This window comes from Heteronotia binoei, chromosome 1 (genome assembly GCF_032191835.1).
Source record: "Heteronotia binoei isolate CCM8104 ecotype False Entrance Well chromosome 1, APGP_CSIRO_Hbin_v1, whole genome shotgun sequence".
In the NCBI taxonomy this organism is placed as follows: Eukaryota; Metazoa; Chordata; class Lepidosauria; order Squamata; family Gekkonidae; genus Heteronotia; species Heteronotia binoei.
The window spans coordinates 71184671-71207327 of NC_083223.1; the positions used below are offsets into that span (position 1 = coordinate 71184671).

Genomic DNA, 22657 nt, shown 5'->3' on the forward strand with positions numbered 1-22657 from the left:
TGTCACTTCCAGGTGTCGTCATTGTGCTGGCAACATCAGGGGGGGTTTCCCCCACTGACCCAATGTGGGCCAGCAGGTTGGGAACCTCCAGGGCGGGGGAATCCCTGCCTGGCCCAGGGGCTTGGCAGTCCTAGTATATTGTAGGATATGGATAAATGGTGGTAGCGAGTGATTGGAACAGTGTTTGAGGCCCAGCCACAATAGCACTGTGTGGGTGATGGCTAATTATTAAAGAGGGGTAGGCTACTCTGTCTGTGGATATCTCTGGGAGTGAGAGAGAGGACCCAAAGTATAAAATAGTAATGACTCTCTGTATATTCTCAAAAAGACTAGAAGGGTAACTAGTGTCATCCTCATGTACTGATAACACATAACCTGAGAGGTTTAAGAGGGTAGCAATTCCGTGTGAACAGAAAGGGGCGTCATAGTCACATAGTCATTAGAAAAGGCATTCCTAAGCAGAGTTACATCCTTAGAACACCTCAGAAGGGTGCAGCTCTGCTCAAGATTGCACCAACAGGTTGGGGTGAATATTTGCCATATTGACAATTGTAAATGATAATATCCATTGTGTTATGTAAAGGCTTTTTAGTTGTATAGACCAAGCTGAAATGGTACAGGCCTGGAGAAGGATAGAGAGAATGACTGCAGCCCCCCACATTCTGCTGCTGAAATAATAATTTTTTTTGGAGCAGGAACTCCTTTGCATATTAGGCCACATACCCCTGATTCAGCCAGTTCTCCAAGAGCTTACAGAGCCTTAGTATAGGGCCTATGTTCCAGGAGGATTGACTACATCAGGGGTGAGTGCCCTAATATGTAAAGGAGTTCCTGCTACAAAAAAAGCCCTGTGAGCAGCTGTAGTATCAGTTGTTGAAGAGCTGTAATTCCAGGTCTCACCTGGAGTCTGGTGTTCCTACTTCGCCATGAGAAGAAAGTTTCACCCATTGTATGGAGATAAGTATAATGTAACATCTGTATCCTAGATATATGCTCTTTCACCTTTTACTATAAGCTTACATTACAAAATGTAATATGGTTCAAATGCCCAACTTTTAACATCAGAATTAGACAGTGTTTTAATTGTTTTTAATGTGAACCAATCTTATGTCTTTCAGGGGGCAATAGGAAGACCTGGACATCCAGGTTCACCAGGAGCAAAAGGAGAAAAGGTATAGTTAAATATCTAGGTGTTTTCCACATGAAAAACATTTGTGTGGTTTCCCCCATTGGTTACCAATACAGTGCAATGACAGGCTCCCACATGGTAAGTTTCCCTGCCCCAGTTCCCCAGCAATAGCAGCAAAACAGGTTTTGAATAGATTGGAGAAAATCCAAGGAAACCTTGGGAACACACAAATGTTCCACCGTGCTGTAGAAAAGTGGGTTGGGGGTGGGGGGGGGGAGAGAGAGATAAGCTTCTCCGCTGCATGGAACCTGAAGGCAAATAACCACTGTGGAAACAGCTGACTAGTGAAATTTTGTTACACCTTGTCTTTCAAACAAAAGTTAATTTAAAATATCAGCACAGCCTTTCAGTCTTTAATACTGTTGAAATGTAAATATATTTTTTTTTAATTCTTGGAGTCAGCTTTTCATTATGGCAATTTAAGCTGTAGTACTCTATGGCTCACAGTTAACTGCATTCATAATTACCAACAACTGAAAGAGCCACATGACTACAGAATACTGCCTAACCAAACACCTACAAACAGTAATTAATAATGTATATATTTGTAACTGTTAAAATTAGCTCTGCCCATTGTTATTCCTCCATTATGGTTGAACCTTAGCCAGCCCTTGTGTATCTGGAATGAGAGGAGGGGATTCTACCTTCTCTATGGCCCTTTTCACACTTACCAGTGGAAACCAGAAGGGAGTCGGTATTGTGCCACCTTGCAGTAATACGAGACAGGGATGGTTCAGACACATGTTTGAAGTGATTGAAGTGAGCCATTTCACACTGTTCCGCTTTTATCTCTCATCCACCAGTGCCAGCCATTTTCACGCCCTTTTTCGCCCGCCGGCACACGATCGGCTTTTTTTTTAATGTCTTTTAAGTTCGCTATAGCGGGGGGGGGGCTGTTGCCACCTGGAGACGGGTTGCCCATAGGTCAACAGGTTTCGGCGGGAGAACAGACCAACAGTGATTGGTGAGACAGATGTTGCTAACCCAGCCTGATGTACACCCATCCATGCCCACAGACTATTGGCTGGAAAGTGACTTGTGCCAAGCTGCAGCAGGTATAAATGTCAGGTTGGGAAGCCACAGATGGGTTGTAGTTGGTGAATGGTTTGTTTGGAAGGCTATTGTTCTATTAGTTCTATTGTTCTAATAGTCATGGTTTCCATCACAACAGTATTGAGACTTTTGGATTTCATCATCTCCCCATACTGCTAGGAGATCCAGAATCTCCTGCTCACTCCAAGCTACACCTCTTGACCCACTCATCCTCACAATTCCTGACAAACCACTCACCAACCTATTAAACCAGACAATCCGACAAACCACCCCCCCGCCAAAAAATGTGCCTCAGAGAAACCTACAAACCATTCACATTCCCCTGACTCCCATGTGGGCATGGAAGTGATAGCAACAGGTGACAGACCAACGCCTGGTGCCCTGATCTCCCGCTTGAACTGTGTATCCAATGGGACACCTGTTACCAAGTTTCAGCGGTGGCAATCTTTGGCATCTCAATGGAGCCCAGCCATCCCTATGGTGTTGCTGTTGTGATGCGTCGTTATAGTGCTCTAGCAATCTTAAAAGACGTTCCAAAAAAAAGCTGGAGATTGTGTGCCAGCGGGCAAAAAAGGCTCCCGGATTAGATACTGGACATTTCACACAGTGTCCCATGCTGATTCCAACCTGGAAGGAGGGGTTGAAAACTGGAAGAAGCTGCTCTTTGTTAGTAATGACTCAGGCATGCCTCACTACCCGGACAGCCACGGGATTGTGTGAAAAGGTGACAGTATTCCGGTAGCAGCCAGTTACTGAGTCTGGTCTGTCTGAAATGCCAGCAGAAACCCATTACTATTCAGTAACTGACCAGCTTCCATACTGGATTACATAGGCTGTGTGAAAAAGCTCATTCTCTCCTCATCAGCTCAGGTGAGAGATGACCAAGGTGCCCAGAGACAGACCAAGTGGCTGGGGAGAAAGCAAAGAGCCAGCTTGCTCTTTCCTTTGGTGGCTGCTGTGCTGGTTTTACTCTCTCTTATCTTCAGTCAGCTTGCTCTCCTCCCAGGTGTTGCTCCAGTGCTGAGATGAGAGCAAAGAGACTGCAGAGAAGGGTGGAGGACAGGGCCTTTATTTCCATTCTTTGAACAAGACCCACAGCTCATGGAGATTCATGGTTTACCCATTCTCCACTTTTTCTAGCTGCAGGTGTTTTAAGGTGGCAACTGCCAACCAACTACAACCCCTACACTGGGCAATGACCTTGCTCGCTTTCCTGGGAAGGATGCCACACTAGGGAAGAGCCACAGGTAGCATATCAAAGAAACCACATGTGGGTATCAGTGATTTAAGCCAATCATATAATACTTAAATCCATACTGAGCTTTTTATATGCCTGTTTTGTGTAGTTAAGAACCCAGATTTGTTTGTTTGTTTGTTTGCTAAACAGTTTTATGAAAGAACAAGTTGCAAATAGACATGAGTTACTGAGACCGATTCCCCACTAGCTTTGTCCCGGTCTCACACTCCTCTTCTCCACAGGGCTTCCTTCCAATTTTGCACAAGCTGCCCCGGGGCTTCAACTTGCTCTGTCTTTTTTTGCCTGGAAAGCAGAAACCATTTTTAAGAGGCTCTTGCTTGCCGCGTGAAAGAAGTGAACCGAGTTGCAGCCCTGGGGCAGCTTGTGTAAAACTGGAAGGAAGCCCCACGGAGGAGCGTGAGACCAGGACAAGGCTAGTGGGGAATCAGTCTGAGATTCATCAGGTTGGATCTTCAGGCCCAAGGATCACAGGACCTTGCCTGTATCCCTTTCTGACCCCAGGAAAACTTATTCCAAGGGTTGAGGGACCCATGTGAACTAGTTGCTTTCTAAGTCAGGCAAATGAAGTAGGGTGGGAAAAGGGATGAATTGCTCCTTTCTTCCTCTCTGCTTATGCAAGAGGTAGAAAAGGCAAGCTCATTCTGGGCTTGAAAAAGGCTCACAGTAATATTAACTTTGGAGACTTCTGAAGATTTCAATGTTAACAGAACAGGAGGGAGCACCTGGTGGTGTCCTCAACCCATCTGTGGTTCTGAAATTTACAGTTAGGTGTAGGAGTCCAAGGCAACAGAAGTATTTAGCCACAACAATCTGCTCTATATTATACATATGTCTCTATCAGCAAGACTTGTTTCAAGGGGGGAAATGAATCTTCTATTTTTGGTAGATATATTTCAAAAGTATTTTTGTCAGAGTCAATTGATGGCAGCCAGCTTTTTTTAAAAAAAAAAAAAAGATTAAAATGTTCTGCAATTGAGTATTTAGAGAACATTCTTCAAAATCTTCAACAGAGTTTCCCAGTCTTTTGCATTCTTATTATTCTCTGTAATAACGTGTCAGCCATATTCCACTGCAAAACAGTCACTGATACAACCTTACAACATAAAAAGTGAGAGCTGTCATTGGGAACTCTTCACCTTAGGACTAAAGTACACATCACATTTTTGCTGAGTTGTGTTGGGGTTCCCCAGACCTAACATGCTTTCCCTGCAGTCATGAAGCAGCTGCAGGAAAAGCATGTTTAAACTCCATAGGAAGCACTGTTCAGGTCTGAGAGGCAGAGAGGCTCATGTCTTTCTCTCCACAGCATTCATCCTAGCCAAAACAGCCCCAATAGGAAGTTATTTTCATAACTTTGGAACTACTGAGCTCTTGGAATGCTCCACATGCAGTTCCAAAGTCATCAAATAACTTCCTGGTGGGGCCATTTAGTCTCTGTAAAATGGAAGGGAGGGCAAGAGTCTCTGCTTCCCTCAAGGCACGTTTTAGAGCTGAAATGGGCTCCTCTGGACCATAAAAATGCCCTCTCTCTAGCTGCTACCTGACTGCAGGGAAAGCAGGTTGGATACAGAGAACCCCAGCCTCCAAACAAAATGTAACATCATTAGAGTTAGCAAAATCATTAGAGTTAGCAAAAACCCTCCAAGTAAAGCAATGGGAGGAAGTTAGTTCTTTTAGCTGTATGGCTTTGTCCCACTTGCTGCTTGGGTACTGTGATGCCTTGTTTATTCAGAGACCGTGGACTTACCACAATGACAAGTTGTATTAGCAGTCATTTTCATACAAATAACCCCAACAAATACAGTGAATGTTATTTGTGCTGCATATATCTATAAGAATTCCTTTTGTCAAACCAAAGAAGACTAACCAGTAACTGTCATTCATGGTGTCTAAGATATTCAGTTATAAACTGAAAGCCCCTTATTCAAATGTTGTCTAAGTCAGAAACTCACTAGATGGCCTTCAGAAGCCACTCTTTTGTAAGGTCAGACTAGACAAAGACCCTAGGAGATCCCTGATTTCACAGTGTTTTTGAAAACTAAATTGCAGATGTGTGTAGTGTACATCTGTGTTCCCTCCCAGGGAACACAGGGGAACAGATTCGTTACAATATGTGACACCTCCCCTCCCTGTACAGCTCAATTGAAATTGGGACCACACACAGCCACAATATTTTTTTTAAATGCTGGGAAATCTGACCATGAATCCCCAGTGCCTTGTCTAGCTTGATCCTTAGGCACATCCACAATAAGGATATCAGTAACAAGAAGGTAATGTATACAAAGCGCTTTGAACATTCCAAAGGGACACCAAATAAAAACTATGTGTTATTTTTGGAGCAGTTATAATGTTCTTTTAAAATATAATTAAAAGGAGGTCTAATTTTATTTTGCCTGTTTTTATCTGATGCTGTCAGACAGACAAAGTGAACTTTAAGACAGCATCTAATATAACTCCCTATAAAGCTGATGGTACCCTTTCAGCTCTAGGGCCCTATGCATTTATAATCACTATGATCCCATGATATTGCACAAAATAGGCATTCATAGTATGTGATTCCTTTTATGGTGCAGGGAAATGAAGGTGCTCCTGGAAAACCTGGACCTCCTGGACAACCAGTAAGTGAACTATATGATTTGGTCAATGGCAAATGGTACATGGCAAAATGTTTACTAAGAAATGTTCCACTGGTTTCAGCAGAACTGACTTCCTTGTAGCCACTCAAGTACCTGCCAGTCCACCGCTCACATATTGTTTGCTGCTCATAAGATGGGATCCATTTTTTTTAATGGGATAGTTCAGCTGTTGATGAGCAGTTCAAACCTATTGGTTTGTTTTTGCACATTCAAACAGAACAGTGCAATCAGTAGCTTTTATGCATGTGTGTTCTCATACAGCACAATGGGAGTATTAATTCCCCCATTCTCACTGATGTTGCTATATGTCACTCAACAGCCAATTATTTAAAGAGTGAGCAAACCAATCAATCTATAATTTATAAATAAATATATTTTTAAAAAATCTTACAATTTGGGGTTCATCTATGTCTATGCTATTAACATTATTTTGCACCCTCGCATGTCCACACAGTGTTGTGGGAATTACAGTCCCCCCCCCCCCAATTTCATTTCGTTACATAACCTAACTATCCATTACCCTGGAGGAGAATTGTAAAAGCAGTCACAAGATAGAAGGAAATGAAACTCCACCATGTTCTTCATGGTCTCTGTGCAGTCCCACACTTGGGAAAGCACCTCCACATGAACTCTTTAGAGCTAGCCTCTAATGCTTTTTGGTGCACTTTCCCCTCCCCACTCTGGAGACCAGGCACAAACTGAGCATGCCTGGAGCTGAGAAGAAAGTGTCCTCCCACTCTGTTCCTTTTTGACTGCCATGATGTCCACACCTCATGGCTTCTTTTCTTCAACTGAGCTTCTTTGATGCATCTTTCCTTTGGATGTTCTTCTACTTCTTTCTTTGTCTCTTCATCATTCTTCTTCTATTTAAAAAAATCATGAGTCTTCTTCTCCAGACCTCTTCCCCACACACCTTTTCCTCTTCCCTGGGGGATGCAATGTATTGAAAGAATGAACTTCTTCAAGAAGTGCCGTAGCTGTAAAGCCAGTTTACCTTCAACTGACAGCCACAACTTGTGCCTCTTGTGCCTGGAGGAGGGGCACAGAGTAGACTCCTGAAGCCACTGCTAAGTTCACAAAAGAAATGTGGAAGAACAGGGTGGGTCAGCTCCATAGTCCCTTATTGGAATCACTTTGCCCGACCATTGCTCATCTCCTTGGACCCAGACCACACTGCCTCCCCTGCCATTGAAGGTAGATTCAGTGAAATCAGGAGGCTCAGCCATGTCAGTTGCAGCCAAGCATAAAAAGACAAATCATCTAGAGGCCTTTGAGATCAACCACCTTGAAACTGAAGTTGAAAAAGTCAAAATCAGCACAATCCTTGACAATGATGCTGATTGCACCACTAGTCAACCCAAACACCTTTAGGAGCACACCACCTGATGAATATGCTTTGATGGTGATGTTCATGGGCTTGATCAGTTCAGCTGCCCCAGTACCAATGAACACTCCACCTGCTGCTTCAGAGCTGATACCCTTGGGACAACATACCATCAACATCCTGTCCCAATCTCTGTTGGTCCATACCTACAGCCCATCAGGGGTTTATTTGCCTGAGGACATCCAGCACTGGACCCAATGGTCAGAGCCAATGTAATCTCACGAGTCCTCCATTACCTGTGGGATCCCCTCCAATATGAGAGCAAGTAATCATTCTCAGGACCACTACAGTTCACACAGCACTCACCACCAGTATACACATGAGGCTCAAGATCTTACCATCATCGCCAAAGACTGTGCCATAGACATTACTCCTCAAGTTTGAGGTCTTCATCTCGACACAGACACCAAGCCCAACGCCACTCTCAAAAGACACATTGTGCACCATTCCATTCAGCTTCCAGATCACCCCACCATTCTTACACTATTCTCGATCTGGATCTCCAAGAGATTGATCCCCATCTTAGAACTTGTAATGTGGCTCCAGAGCCTCTCAGGCCTCTTGACCATTGTCCACAGACATACCATGGATTCTCCAACTTGCCTTCCTACAATCCTGCTGCCTCAATTTGGATTTGAAGCCTACTTCCACTCTCCCCACTCTGACCAGATCTGACTACCAGACTTGCCTCCACTTTCTGGAGATGTACAGTCTTCCACTTCAGAACTGTCCAACATGGGTATCATTGACTTGTATTTGGACAAGGACGATGCACTCCGTACATCCCCCAAACTTTAAATTGTCCATCAAGGATCCCCATCTGAGGGATCAAAGGCATATTTGGAGCACATCTGGAGTGTGGCAGAGGCCCTGCATGTCCAAATGACCAGTGATACCTCAAGGGTGACTGATGCAGTTCATAAGTTGGTGCATTTGGACCTAACCCCAACTGCCATTTTGCCCATGCTCCCTGTGCACCTTAAAGCAGGGGTGTCAAACATCTGGCCCAGGAGCCAAATCAGGCCCTCGGAGGGCTCCTATCAGGCTCCCAAGCACCTGGCTGTCATAAAGTTCCTTCTCCCTCTCTCTTGCTTCCTTCTGTGTAACAGCTTGCTTTGTAAGGCTTGCTCAATCACACAGGAACTGCAGAACAAAACCTCTATTTTCTCCATTGACTGAAGCTCCTCCCTTGGGGAAGGGGGGAAGGAAAAGTGCTTTGCCAGGTTATCACAATGGCACAGCAGAGCTATTGAGCCAAGCCTCTCTTCCTTCTATTGGCTGAGACTCCTCCCCCTCCTGGTCCCCTGGAGAAGGCAGGAAAGAGTCAGAGCTTCCTTTGCCCAATTCCCTGGATCCCACGGGAGAAATACAAAGAAAGCACCTTTAAGACTAATGAGTGCTAATGATTTAAGCATATTACTTTAATTGTGTTTGTCTGTGTCCTTTATAAAGTTTATATCTCTGCTACCAAATCTTAAATAGGTAGGCACATGGTCCGGCCCATCAAGGTCTCATTTATGTGAGATCTGGCCCTCATAACAAATGAGTTCGACACCCCTGCCTTAAAGGCTTAAAAGAGGTCTGGGACAAGCCTGATTTGGTTAGCCCCATGTCAAAGAGGTATGAGGTGATATATAGAGTACAACAGTTGGATGCAAAATTCCTATTCTTGCATCCTCCTCCAAATTCAGTCACCATCTGTTCCTCATCCAAGTTGAAACAGGTCCAGCACCCTGCCCGTCCTGACCATGATGGGAGGAAGATAGATGTTCTTGCCAGAACATCTACTGTCATGTCCAAAATGCATAACAGAGACCATGAAGAAGATTGCTTACCTGGAAATGATTATCTTTGAGTGGTCATCTCTGCAGTCACACATGCCCACTCATCCTTCCCTATTACTGGCATCTCTTGTTCACTTACCTTAGTTGATGGGGCTCATCAATGGTGGTTTGAAGAAACTGAGCAGGAGGGTGCTTTCTCCTCAGCTCCAGACATGCACAGTTGGTGCCTGTTCCCAGGGGGGTGGGGGAGGGAGTGTGCCAAAAAACATTAGAGGCTAATATTTTCTGAGGTTGAGTTCATGCACAGGCACTTTTCCACGTGTGTGATTGCACAGATGATGACTCAAAAATAATCAATTACAGTTAAGCAACTTGTTTATCCTACCAGCTGGGCAGCCACAAACTGGCAGCTGCTCTTGCTCAAATCAGACTGAGATGACTTAGTCCTTTTATTCTAATGCTTTATTCTTTTCCTTCCTCCTTCTCAGGGCGTGCCATACAATGAAAGAAATGGCATGAGCAGCCTCTATAAACTACAGGTATTTAATAAACTGCAATCCAAATTCTGTGTTAATTGATTATTTTACATGAAGTCATACGCAGTGTTTTCCCCATTGCAGGGGAGTGCCAACGTTGCTGGTCCACCTGGAGCTCCTGTAAGTATTTAATCACTATATTCTGTGGTATTGACCTGAATATACAGTAGATTGAATTTCAAAACATGCCCATACTTGAGCTGTTTTCATATAGCCCCTAGTTAGGCACACATGTGTACCATGAATATTGACTGACTCCTTCAGTGGAGCTCACATTCACAAAGCTGACCTCATAAACCCAGTGTAGAGAAAGTAACTGTCCTCTACTGTAGGAATGCTGTCTTCCATTTTGTACTCAGATACTAATTCATTTTATTCATAGCCCTATATTGCTGAAACTCAAAGCAAATTGAAAAGTTTAGAACAATGCAATAGGAACAGTATAAAATGTATAAGGTTGCAAAGTTTGAACACCGTGCAATAAAAACAGACATTACGTATAAGCGCTAAAACACTGGCTGTAGCAAAAGGCATGCACTCTTCCCAGACCCAATAATCCTAAGAACGCTAATTAAAGCAAAGCAGTATATAAATATTTTAATAAACCCATATACATAAAATACACACAGGTAAAAATGCAATCCAAATGTTTAAGAATACTAACTTCACACTCAGCTAAAGTTAGGATATATAATCCAAATTAGATTACATATCCCCCGCATGGCAGCTGCAGAGAGCTAAAGTCACAAATGCTGCAGTGGCCTAGTTCAGATCAGGACCATGGCACAAGGGGAGGGGTGGAGAAGGTGTTTCAGTCTCCTCCTGTGCCATGTTCCTGATCCAAAACAGCCAGGGAAGATTCTTATTTGCCCCATTGGGGAGCCATATATGCTCTGAATATTGCACATGTGTCTTATGAGAATGAGATAGGTTAAAGGTATATTCTACTTTAGCCCCATCTTGGCTTACTTCTAAAAACAAGGGTGTGATCCCTAGAATCATAGCATTTATGAAAGCATGGCACTTAAAAGGAAATAGAATATGGTCCTTTGCAAAGATCTTACAAACAGCAAGACATAGCCAACATTAAGGAAGAGCTATATTCTCAACATTTAAAACATCCTAGTGTTCCCAACATTTCCATTTTTGGAATGTTAGCTGCTTATAGTTTACAATGCTACATATGAGGTAAATGTAAGCAAACAGGTCCAAATGGAGCCTTTATTGAATATTAGAATATCTGATTGTCAAAAAACATTATTTTGTATTGTTTCTCTACATATTTATTTTATATCATATTGTTCCCCTACATATTTAATGTTAATTGATTGATTTAGGTTAGTACTGGAAGAAAGCACCAGTTCTTATTTTATTCCTGCCCAGTGGCTCATAGTAGTAGCAATGTCTTACTATTTTGCTTCAAAATAATAGGTGTGATGTGCATAGATTGTGGCCTTGTAGAGATTTTATACAACTTGGAAAATGTGAACATATGAAGCTGTGCTACTAGTGCACTTATTTAGCCTCTTTGGTACTCTGGATGTTTATGACCTTCCTAACGAGTTTTTTTGACAGTAGTGCTACTGAACTGATTTCTACCTTGCTCTATTTGCCTTATCTGTTCTTCCATCTCCAGTTTCACCTTTTCTATCCCACCCCATCCCACCCTATCTTGTTCTCCGTGACTTTTTGGCTTGTTGCCCATTGCAAGCCAAGAAGTTGCTTGCATGCAGGGGCTTGCTGGCCCTTGACAGCATTGAGCTTTTATGCTTACTGCTCTGTTGCCCTGTGTTCTGTGGGTTTCATCAGCAACTTGTGATCCTGTTACTTCTGACCTTCCCAGCTCTCCAGTGGGAGTTGCCCAGCATTTGCTTGCTGTTGGATCGCTCAGATTGATGGGGCTGGTGGCTGGGTGTGTGGCTGGTGTATTGCATAGGGGCTATCATAATTTTGGGTAAGGGCAATGAATATCTGATTGGTTCTTCTGTTTTCATATAGCCCCTACTTGTCTTGGCTGCCTTTTTGGCCAGTGTAATTTTTCTTTTACTCAGTTTTGCCCATTTTGGATCCCAGTCTATGTTTTATCCCATTAAAGGGTTATTAAAAATGTTTAATCATGCCCCCTGTTAAGCCCTTTTATTAATTATTAATTGGTATTACAATTCGATGTATCTATTTTGTTTTATCTTGACATATGGGCAAATTGTATGCTCATTCCTTTCTGTAAGCTATTGTTATGCCATTAAAGGTTATTGGAATTGGATTTCTTTTTGTGGTCTTGTTTGCATTCTATCCTAGAAAAAACATCTGAGATACCTTTGAGTGTTGTGCAACAGTACAGAAAGCTGGGGGGGGGGGCGAGGTTAGTGCAACATTTTGAGCATGGATTGATTGTACTTCAGAATTATTCTGTCTTGTCCTTCTGTCTATTTCTATTGACTATTGCAAGTGATGACTTTTTGATTTTATTTTACTTATGTTTTGTAAAATATTTTTTCTTACAGGGCCCAAAAGGTGACCCTGGAGCTGTGGTATGTAACTTACTAAGATGAAATATTATTAAAATGTATCTACAAAAATTAGTACTTTAGAATGGTGCGTCTTTACCAAACATTTGCCAAACTGCCTCATTTCAGAGTAATTTCTTAATGAAGAAGAAAAAAAGTAGTGTTTAATTCTGTTCCACTCTAGTACAGTAAAGCTGAGGTTTGCTTGCTTATGGAGAAGCAGCAATATTATATCTAATTATTACCTACCTGAAGCTTGACTTACTTTGAGAGAGGATATTGGCCCAAAAATTGCTTCCTTAAAAAGTCCCTGATGATAATAAATGGAGGGGAGATCCTTTTTCCTGTCCTTTGTACATATTGTTTTGCATTTTATGGTCTTTTGGTTTTTAATAACGTGCTTTTGTTTGGTTCTAATGTTTTTTGTGTTTTTATTACATATGTTTTTTAATCTGCAAGCCATCTTGGTAACTCACCCAAACAACGTATTCATTTTGTCACCTCTGGGCTACCTTCTTGCTCTCTTGTTCTTCTGGTGACCTTTTTACATGCCATTTTTGGTTCTTACAGCAATTCAAAGGGCCACCTGAAATCTGGAAATCTGTGTGTGGGTGGTTGGGTTTTTTTGCAAAGTCTACACAAGTGCAGATGTTCCAAATAAAATGGGGGCATTCACCCCCAAATTAGTGCTTTTCAATATAGTCTTTCAGCAAATGTAGAATTTTCATTGGGTTTTCGGACTCCTATATGACAGTCATTTAGGGCTTGTTGACATCTTTGCTTTTACTTATAATAATTAAAGAATTTTACTTTACATTGCTTGATTGAACTGTGCAGTAAAATGGAAAAGATGTATAGGGGACATGTTATGTAGCATATTATGCCTAATAGTTGCAGTTTGTGAGGCGGACTATTATTCTATTAATCTTTTCTGTGCAAAGCTCCTTCAAGCTGCCTATTGAAATGTTGAAGTCTACATAATACAAGTTCTACAGATGTTGCAAAAGGATTTTGGAAGCACTTCATTCTCATTTCTCAGCAAGATGGTAGATTTGTGCTTGACCTATGGCCACTACAGGTTGCAGAGGGAGCTTGTCATAATGAATGCTTCTCCATATTAAAATAACAACAATAACAACTCCTATGTATAGAAAATGAGTATGTTAAGGAAAGGGCTATGTTATACCACTTTTCCCTGACATCTTACAGGGAAGGAATATTTGTTGTATCAAAGAACGTTCGATCATATGAGCCCCCCTTGATAGCCCAGAGACAAATTTACAGTTTCAGTGAGAAGGATGCCTCTGACATTGGCTTATCAAGGGAAAACTGACCTTGCTCAGGCAATACCCATCAAAGTATTTTTTCATCCTTGACTAGGATTTTTAATCAAAACTGAAATGTTTATTCAGAAAATAAGCATAGTCTAATTCTGGGAGCAATTTTTTATTCTCAAGTCATTAAAACACTCAATGGGGCAAACATTTTCATCTCCTAGTAAGCAGCGTGCTTAGCAGCTTGTGAAATTCTTTCAGATTGAATGTTTAACTTTATTTATAGAGGACGCAGAACTGAAGTAACATTTTTTGTTCTTTACAAGGGCGAACCAGGCCCAATGGGATTACCAGGGCTGGAGGGACTTCCAGGAGAGAAGGTAGGATTTTAATAATAAACCCAAGTCATCTTTTCAGTGCATGTATTACTTGTTGGCCAAGATGATTCTTTAGCAAATCAACATTATGTGCTGGTGCTAGCAAGAATCTATTTCCTCAATGAAATGTTAAAGCAGAGGGCAACAAAACTAGCTAGTAAACTACTGTACAACCAAGCCAGCTTTTTTTTTTTGCAGGGGGGGGATATGCTTGCTTACACAAAAGGTCTGTATAGCTTTCTTGTGACAGCTCCCTTTGGCGTGGTTTCACAAAGCAGTTGGGAAGGAGGCTATGAGGTCACATGAGCTGCCTCTTTGCTACCCTATGAATCTCTTTCTCTGGCAGAAGCACTGGCACTGCAGCTTCTCTTTAGCGGCTTTCTATGAATGGTATTACAACCCATGAGTACGTTCAGTGTAAATGTGAATGAAAATGTATTCGTAGGGTTGGATCCACAGAATGTTTCTGCAGCCTGTGGACTGTAACTTTCTTACCTCTCGTTTCCTCCTGCAGCTCAAACTATCCCTGAAATGCAGATCTTGGGGCACCTGTTCACAGTAGCTGCTATTTGCTTCTTCCCCTCAGGGGCTCCATATATCACTCCACATATCACTCAATATTAACAAAGGCTACAGTTCTACCCCAAAGCCTTTCTGATTCAGTTGAAGGGTTGATGGCAAAAATGCCACTATTGCTAACAGGATACAAGGCAGTTCATTGTTCATGAACTGGTAGAGATAACATTGGCTAGAGTGGCCAGAGCTGTCATAGAGTGCAAATGCCACTATTATGATGCAACCTTACCTGACCAACTAGGCCTCACAAATTGCTTGCTTTTGTTCATAAGTTGTAGTCAAGATGCAAGCATTCTATGGCATTTATTTATATTATATACATTCCCTACCTTTCTCTTGTGGCTCAAAGTGGCTTAAAAATGCACAAAGTGCAATAAAATCTCATTAACAGCATCCCCAAGAAAATGCCTGCAGTTTAAACCTCATGAAAAGCCCTCACACATAAAATGGCTTTAGAACACCTTCTAAAACCTTCCATAGATAGCGCCCCCTTCATCTCTTCAGGCAATCTGTGGGACTCACTACAAAGAAGGAATGATATCTAGCTGCTGCCAAGCAGGCAACCTTTATTTCCTTAAGCAGGGGAACAATGACAACAGGGAGCTCCAACCTTTTTGCACTGTTAAATTCTTACACTTGATTAGTAGGTGCAACCACAAAATGGCTGCCACAGAAGGCAGAGTCACCACAAAATGTCAGGACCCTAGTAGAAGAAGAAGAAGAAGAAGAAGAAGAAGAAGAAGAAGAAGAAGAAGAAGAAGAAGAAGAAGAAGAAGAAGAAGAAGAAGAAGAAGAAGAAGAAGAAGAAGAAGAAGAAGATATTGGATTTATATCCCGCCCTCCACTCCGAAGAGTCTCAGAGGGGCTCACAGTCTCCTTTACCTTCCTCCCCCACAACAGACACCCTGTGAGGCGGGTGGGGCTGGAGAGGGTTCTCACAGCAGCTGCCCTTTAAAGGACAACCTCTGCCAGAGCTATGGCTGACCCAAGGCCATGCCAGCAGTTGCAAGTGGAGGAGTGGGGAATCAAAACCGGTTCTCCCAGACAAGAGTCTGCACACTTAACCACTATACCAAACTGGCTAGTAACAAACATTTCAGGCATAAGCTCTGCTTAACATGATGCCTTTTGAAATGAACATATTGTTTAAAAATATTTTCTTGCATATGCACAGCTTCCCTTCAGTCACACCATGAAGCTTCTTGTGCTGTGATGGCAGCAGCTGCTGAAAGCAATGTTTTAAAATCTACTTAGCTAAATATTTGCAATGGTTGGTGAAAATCCCTGCTGGGCAAAAACTCCACCTTGCCCCGCTCAATTTCTAAAATACCTGGTGGGCACCAGGAAGCATGTCTGCAGACACCATGGTGCCCACAGGTGTCACGGTGGGGGTGGGGGCTGGACTAAAAATCAGAAAATCACAGTTGGCTCACAAAAACATGTGTGAGTGCTGGTCCTTCAGATAAACAGATCTGCCTGATACGTCTCTCAGATATGTTAAGAGCTTTAAAGGTATAACTAGCACATGGAGTTGAACTTGGGAACAAACTGTTAATGTAACTAGGTGAGATGTTTAAAATAGGTTGGATGTGCATTCATCAACTAGCCTCTGGCAGTATTTAGGCTGCCACACAGTATTCAGGCTGCCACACAGTTGTAGTTTATGGGTTATCTTAAAGTGCACCTGAATGCAGTGTGTGTGTTACAGTAATCCAACCACATGGTTACAGAAACATGGATGAGAGTACTCTGATCGGTTGAATCTAAGAAAGGATAGTGTTATCAAACCAAACACAGGGGACAGAAGGCATCTAATAGAGACTCTATTCAATTCTTGTTATGTTCATTAAACTTTCTTGGCTTCCATGCTATGTCAAAGGCTCAATCCATTCTTGACCTTGATAACAAGAAATATTGCAATAGACTGATATCTCCTTCTATCTCTCTGATCTCCCAAAGGGAGATCGTGGCCCAGCAGGTCCTCCGGGAATACCAGGAATACCCGTAAGTATGTCAGTGAAAGACACTATTTTCATATTGGAAGAAATAATGTTAAGTATCTAATACAATGCCCTGACCTGGATAATCCAGGCTAGCTCAGTCTCTTCAGCTCTTGGAAGCTAAGCAGGGTTGACCCTCATCAGTATTTGGAAGGATGACCTCCAAGGAATACCAGGGTCGTGACATGGAGGCCAACACCTCTGAAGTCTCTTATTCTACAGGGTTGCTGCCATAAGTCAGCTGTGACCTCACAGGAAAAAAAATGATGCAATAGTAAATCCTGTGACCTGTAATCAAATATGCCTAATCCTTTTCTCCGCTTCTTCCTCTCAGCTGCACACAGTCCCTCCCTTCCTCCCTCCTAAGAGGTTCCTAACATGTTTGAAGAGGCAAACACACATCTGGAGCTCCTCAAGGGGCTAAGTGGCTTGCAGTTTTCAGGGAGAAGAGTTGAGTGCTACCATCACCCACTACTTACCCAGTCCAAATCCCACCCTCTAAGCAGTTCTCTATGCACATTTATATTCAACGTTCTATGACATTACAGCTATTTAATCAATAACAGCAAAAAAAAATGCACAAATTATCAGCCACAACTCCCTTGCATTTTCAGCCTTCTCCCCAGCCTCCCTTCGTCTTTGGTCAGTCCTTCCTGTCGTTCAGTTCCTCACTAAGATCCCTCCTTCCTTCACTAACCAACCTCTTCCCTTAGTCCCTTTCATCAGCACATCACTGACACTGGTGGTATTTGCTCCTAGATCTTCTATGACAGCATAGGATTTTATCAAATGGCAGTAGAAGGAAGTTCTCATATGCCCCTTGTGGCACCACTGTTATACCTGTTGTACATGTCCTGCTGCCCTCATCAATATTGTAGCTGGGAGAATGTGAAAGCAAGCTGCTGTCCAAAGCATGAAAAAATACTACTGAGAGAGATTAATTTAAGAGTGTGAACCAATATATGTTCAGAAGAAGGCAAAATATATGTTGTTGGGTTGACGTGATACCTTACTTACTCTGCTTTCCTAATCAGAGTTATACCCTTCTCAACCCAACCCTTCAGTAGATTTAAAAGAGTGTAAGTCTGTATAGGTTTAGGATGGCACTATGAATGTTGTCGGAAAGAAAGGAGGGGCGAGACACCCAGTGGTTTGCAGTGCTTGCATTGATGGCAGCATTGGTCTAGTTGCAACTGGACTCTCAAGAAAGCATTTTTGCCAAAGCCAATAAAAGTGCTTTATAGAAATAAATATGACAATAAGCTGATATTCTGATTTGCCCATTTGTGGAGATAAGTATAATGCTTTACTAAAGGAAATAAATAGATTTTTTTTTGTTTTAATTACATTTCTGTTTAAGAAAGAGGCATTCAGCCTTCAGGATAATGAAGTAATTTTTATGCAGATTAACTTTTTGCTATTAAATTGGAACGGCTCCCATGCAGTTCAGGAATTGCTTTTTAATTATGAATGTCTTTCATGAATTTAAAAACATACACACACACACATAAAACTGAGGCTATACAATTTCCCATGTACTTTATGTGAGGTGAATGAGGAACAAAAAGAATAAGCATCTTAATTTTAGAAACTTCCCTAAAATAAATATATAGTATGAACAAAAAAGTGAGGCTAATTTGTCTAATTCATAAAGCTAGATTAATGGTTTCCTGTCATGTTGATTTATAATCAAGGTTTATCTACTGTCTAAGGCATTAAGGATCATCAGTGAAGCTGCCACTTAGGTTAATGATACACAGGTTTCCCTATGGGTACATCCAAGGCCTTGCTTCACATTTAAAGTATCATTAAGCATTCTGAGTGTATAAGAACCATGCAATTAGTCTCATCCACAATGTTAAGTATTTTGTTAATGAAGTCTCAGTACAAAAATAGGTGCCAACCCATAGTGTATTATCTCCTTGATCTCATTCCCTCCTTGCTTCTTAAATGACTTCACCATTTGTGCTTGTTGGATGGATCTGAACTCCACTTTTTGACCAGATTCCCCAAAGCTGCTCACAACATTTGTTAAACGCAACAGCTTCATTTAAAAAGTAAGCAAACAAAACCATGCTTCAGTCTGGGGAGCTGCACCAGGAGCAGGCAAGGGATCATTCCCTCCTTCTTCAGTGCCTCTTTCACAGAGTCATTGATAGGGATGGGCACAAACTGTGGCCCCACAAACCCCATTGAAAGGGCCCTCAATCCCTTTAGACAGGGTTTGCAGAAAGCCTGAAAAACAGCTGAGCAACCACTCAGCTGTTTTCGACTTTCGTGTGCAGTCCCTCCACGAAAAAGCCCAAAACAGCTGTGTGGCAGGCTGCTCCCCACTCTCATCTGTTTTGGAGAGAAACAGAAAGCAGGGGTTTAAAGGGACTTGGAGTTCCTTTAAACCCCTGCTTTCTGCTCTATCCACGAACTGCCACAGACGGCTTTAAAAGCTTGTGGACCCTTCACAAACTTCGGATTGTGAACCACAAACAAGGCCACATGCTTCAGTTTGGTCCCATCTCTAGTTTATTGTTCTTAATGGTTGTGGATGTGGGGGAAGGAGCAGTCCAGTAACTGATTTTTTATTTTGTATGTAAAATATTTTGGACATTTAAGTAGCAAATGGTATAAAAATTATAAATAAATCAACTTTGTCTCAGGCTCCACACTATGTAATTTGCTTCCCCATATCAGAAACCACCTGTACATGAAAAGCATGGCTGGCCTAAACTTTTCAATGACTTATTAGCTTTTCAGGAGAGGGTTTGGGGCGGGGTGGGGGGGGGGTCCAAGTGTGATTTCCTCCAGGCATTTGGAAATAATATAGAACCATGTGCTTTCCCCTGGACATTTTAACTGGCTCATGATTTCAGTTTCTAATTTATAATATGACAATTAATAGTAGCCTTCTTCACAGAGCTATCCTGAGGTAAGGAAATGTGGTAGCCCACCTTTTCTAACATACTGTAGTGAGTAGTGTTTTGCATATTTTCTGCCATCTACTATCTATCCCAGTACATTTCATAAGTATCCCTTTTGGATGAGATACTTACAGAGATTCTTTAATCATTTTCAGATGCCTCCAGGGGTCTTATAATTAAATAAGAATTTCATTAAACCAGTTTTTACATAGTCTACATGTGCTTAATATTACTAAATGTATTAAATCAACTTTGATTATATAATTAAAATACATTTTAAGTCATGTTTGTTTAAATTTCTACAGGGAAAGCCTGGTGCTCCAGGCCCAGCAGGGATTCCTGGAGAACCTGTAAGTGCACCTACTGCTGAGAATTTGTTTGTGATACATTCTGATCATTTTCAGTCACCTGAAAGATTTTATGGTTACCTTTCCTTTTCTCAAGGGTGAAAGGGGCCCTGTTGGAGACATTGGTTTCCCTGGACCAGAAGGACCAACTGGAATACCAGTAAGTAATTTACAGTACAATTAAATAGAAATCTCCCACAATCAATATTTGATTGCTACGTCGCAGGAGAGTTTTCAGTGCTGAGTTATCAGTGAATGGGAGGAATATGAACTGGTAGGTATTCAGAAGGAATTATTAGGGCTGTTGAAAATTCTTTTGATACACAAAACCCCAGCATGTCCCCCCCCAAAATATATATATATATATGCAAATGCATTCCTATGTGGTTTTACTCAGCTTAAGATTGTTCTGTTAGTAATATAAAATCACAGGTCTCTTTTTAATAAGTTATAAAAACTCAGTTAATTCTTCATAAAGTGACAGGATAGCCTCCCCATCTTCTTCAGCCAAAATTTTCCTTTTGATTTCCAGAAGTGGATCGCTATCAAGCACTTTCTGTAATTCATTTTTGAGTACCTCCAACCATCTCAAGCGTATAGTGGTCATAATCTCAATTTCAGGAGACTCTACCCCAGGGGGACATATTGGGTCTCAAGACAAAAAGGAAAATAGGAGAGGTTGGTGGTCACTCTCTGGGAGCGATCCAACTTCGAAGTGAACCAACTTACTCCAAAGAGATGGAGAAATTAATAAATAGTCAATCACACTGGCCCCCATACAACTAAAATAAGTAAATTCACCAATTTTATCACCTTCAGAGTTACCATTTACTATCGAAAGACCCAACTTATCAACCAATCGATTAAAAAACCGACCATGTCTATTCACAACAAGGTCTTTCGACTGCCTCTTACCATAGTAAAATTCGCTAGTAAGCCCAGTGCCAATACGAGCATTAAAATCACCAAGCAAAATTAATTGTGCATCAGGGTAAATAGCTTCAAGATCACATATATAGTCTTCCAGGTCTGACCAACTATTCATATCATAATGGGGAGACGAGTAAGGTGGAATATAAACATTGACTGCCAGAACAGTCCATTTCTTAAATTTCAAAAGGCAGGCCATAGCTAGGGGGGACAGCAAAGGAAGAGTTATCACCTCACAAATCAAAGCAGTTGAAACCAGACAAACCAAACCCCCACTAGGTCGCCCTTTGGCGGGGGGGGATAGGGCATTTAACGAGTAGGTAAGAAACCCATTTAATATCAATTTTTACATTAGCCAGGACTCTTGAATAAAAACTATGTCATACCCAGTTATAAATTGCAAAAAAAAACCAGCCTGACACGTTCCAGGAAATACACTTAATATTATACTCACTCTGATTTGCATATTGTCAATCTGACTTCTCTATTTTATCCAATTCCTTTGAAACAACTAATATTGACCCATTCCTATATGTATAAGCAGGAACTAAATTGGGGCTCTCAACAGAGCCAGCAGGGAGAGGACCAGTTGTACCAATCTCATGCTCCTCTAAAAAACGGTTAAAATGTTCCCCAATTACAAGGTCAGATTTAATTTGGTGTTGGGGTGGGGTATAATCTGCATCTAGAATTAACAGATCACTACTCAGTGGGACGTCCGGTGGTTTACCAGGCCCTACTTCTAGCTGCATTTGGTGCATTTCTTCCATACCAACCGGCTTAACAATTGGGGGGGCAGGAACTGGCTTCTGGGGGAGGTTATCTAGGACCACTAGTGTATTCCTCAAGCACTCAAGCCTATCCGTCTCCTCTTTCCCCCCGGTGAGCTTGATGGACTTCCTCCAACCTTTTATATACACCTCCCAGTCTAGTGAGTATGACAGTTTGATCCCTTTCTGGGAGATATGCAAAGTCCTGTAGGAGTGTTTTTTCCTCAGGAATCTCAAGCCAGCCATTTCCTTCTTCTTCGCAACGAGTTTCCAGGCCACTCTGGCAAGCTGGAGTAATAAAATCCTCCATAGACTGACCCAATAAAGGGCCCTCAGTCTCCATTCTCTTATCAAGATGTTCATTCCCAGCTTGCTTGCCTGTGAGTGGAACACCAGCAGATGGTAAGTTCCTTTGGCCTAAATTTAAGGAGCTATCAAAGCTCCAAGTCTCAGATCTAATTTTTAAGTGGGAACCACCACAGGGTCTCCGGGAATATAAATCCCACACTATGATGTCTTTGAATACGCTCTCTGGGAAAACTCCTTTCGCACTCAAGTTCATTTTTTGTCTGATAAGCAGGGAGGGGACCTTGGCGGAAAAGAAGGAGAGTAAGACTTTCAGCATTTGGGTCTGATGATTAAGCGGCTCTATCGCAGCAAGATCAATCACAGCTGGATTAATCCCCAAAAGTTCACTGAGTCGTCTCTTAGCCATATACTTGTTTCCCCAGCTTGGATATGCTCTATATTTGCATATCATCAAACAGATTTTACATGATTGAAGAATCAGTTGCTGGCGGTTCTCACCTTTCTCACTCTGCAACTTAGACTGACCAAACCTCTGCGAGTTGCTGTAACCATGGGTGGATGCCGGTTTAATAGCCCGAAGTTGACTGGTATTCTCTGGGAGAGAGAGCCCAGCAATTACTTCCGTAAGAGCTTTGAGTTTTGTTGTGATCTCTCCCATGCCTTTAAAGATGCAGTCAACAGTTCTTGCAACTAAATCAAGCAGGCTACAGTTTGTGAGAGGAGACTTTGCCTTCTCTGCTGATTTCAGGATGGGCGGCTGCCACGCCCTGGCACCATCCACAGCCAGTGCCCTCCCATCCAGCCGAATAGGC

The 22657-nt window shown here is 42.0% G+C and overlaps 1 protein-coding gene across 1 annotated transcript in view; it reads left to right on the forward strand.

Moving 5' to 3' along the window:
* Positions 1 to 22657, forward strand: part of COL19A1 (collagen type XIX alpha 1 chain) — a 348383-nt gene that overhangs the window by 287545 nt on the left and 38181 nt on the right. The window contains exons 32-40 of the mRNA XM_060235557.1: positions 1119 to 1172; positions 6074 to 6118; positions 9793 to 9843; positions 9925 to 9960; positions 12345 to 12371; positions 13948 to 14001; positions 16534 to 16578; positions 19795 to 19839; positions 19934 to 19996. Of these exons, the coding sequence (XP_060091540.1) occupies positions 1119 to 1172; positions 6074 to 6118; positions 9793 to 9843; positions 9925 to 9960; positions 12345 to 12371; positions 13948 to 14001; positions 16534 to 16578; positions 19795 to 19839; positions 19934 to 19996 (420 nt within the window). The remainder of the gene's footprint in view (positions 1 to 1118; positions 1173 to 6073; positions 6119 to 9792; positions 9844 to 9924; positions 9961 to 12344; positions 12372 to 13947; positions 14002 to 16533; positions 16579 to 19794; positions 19840 to 19933; positions 19997 to 22657) is intronic.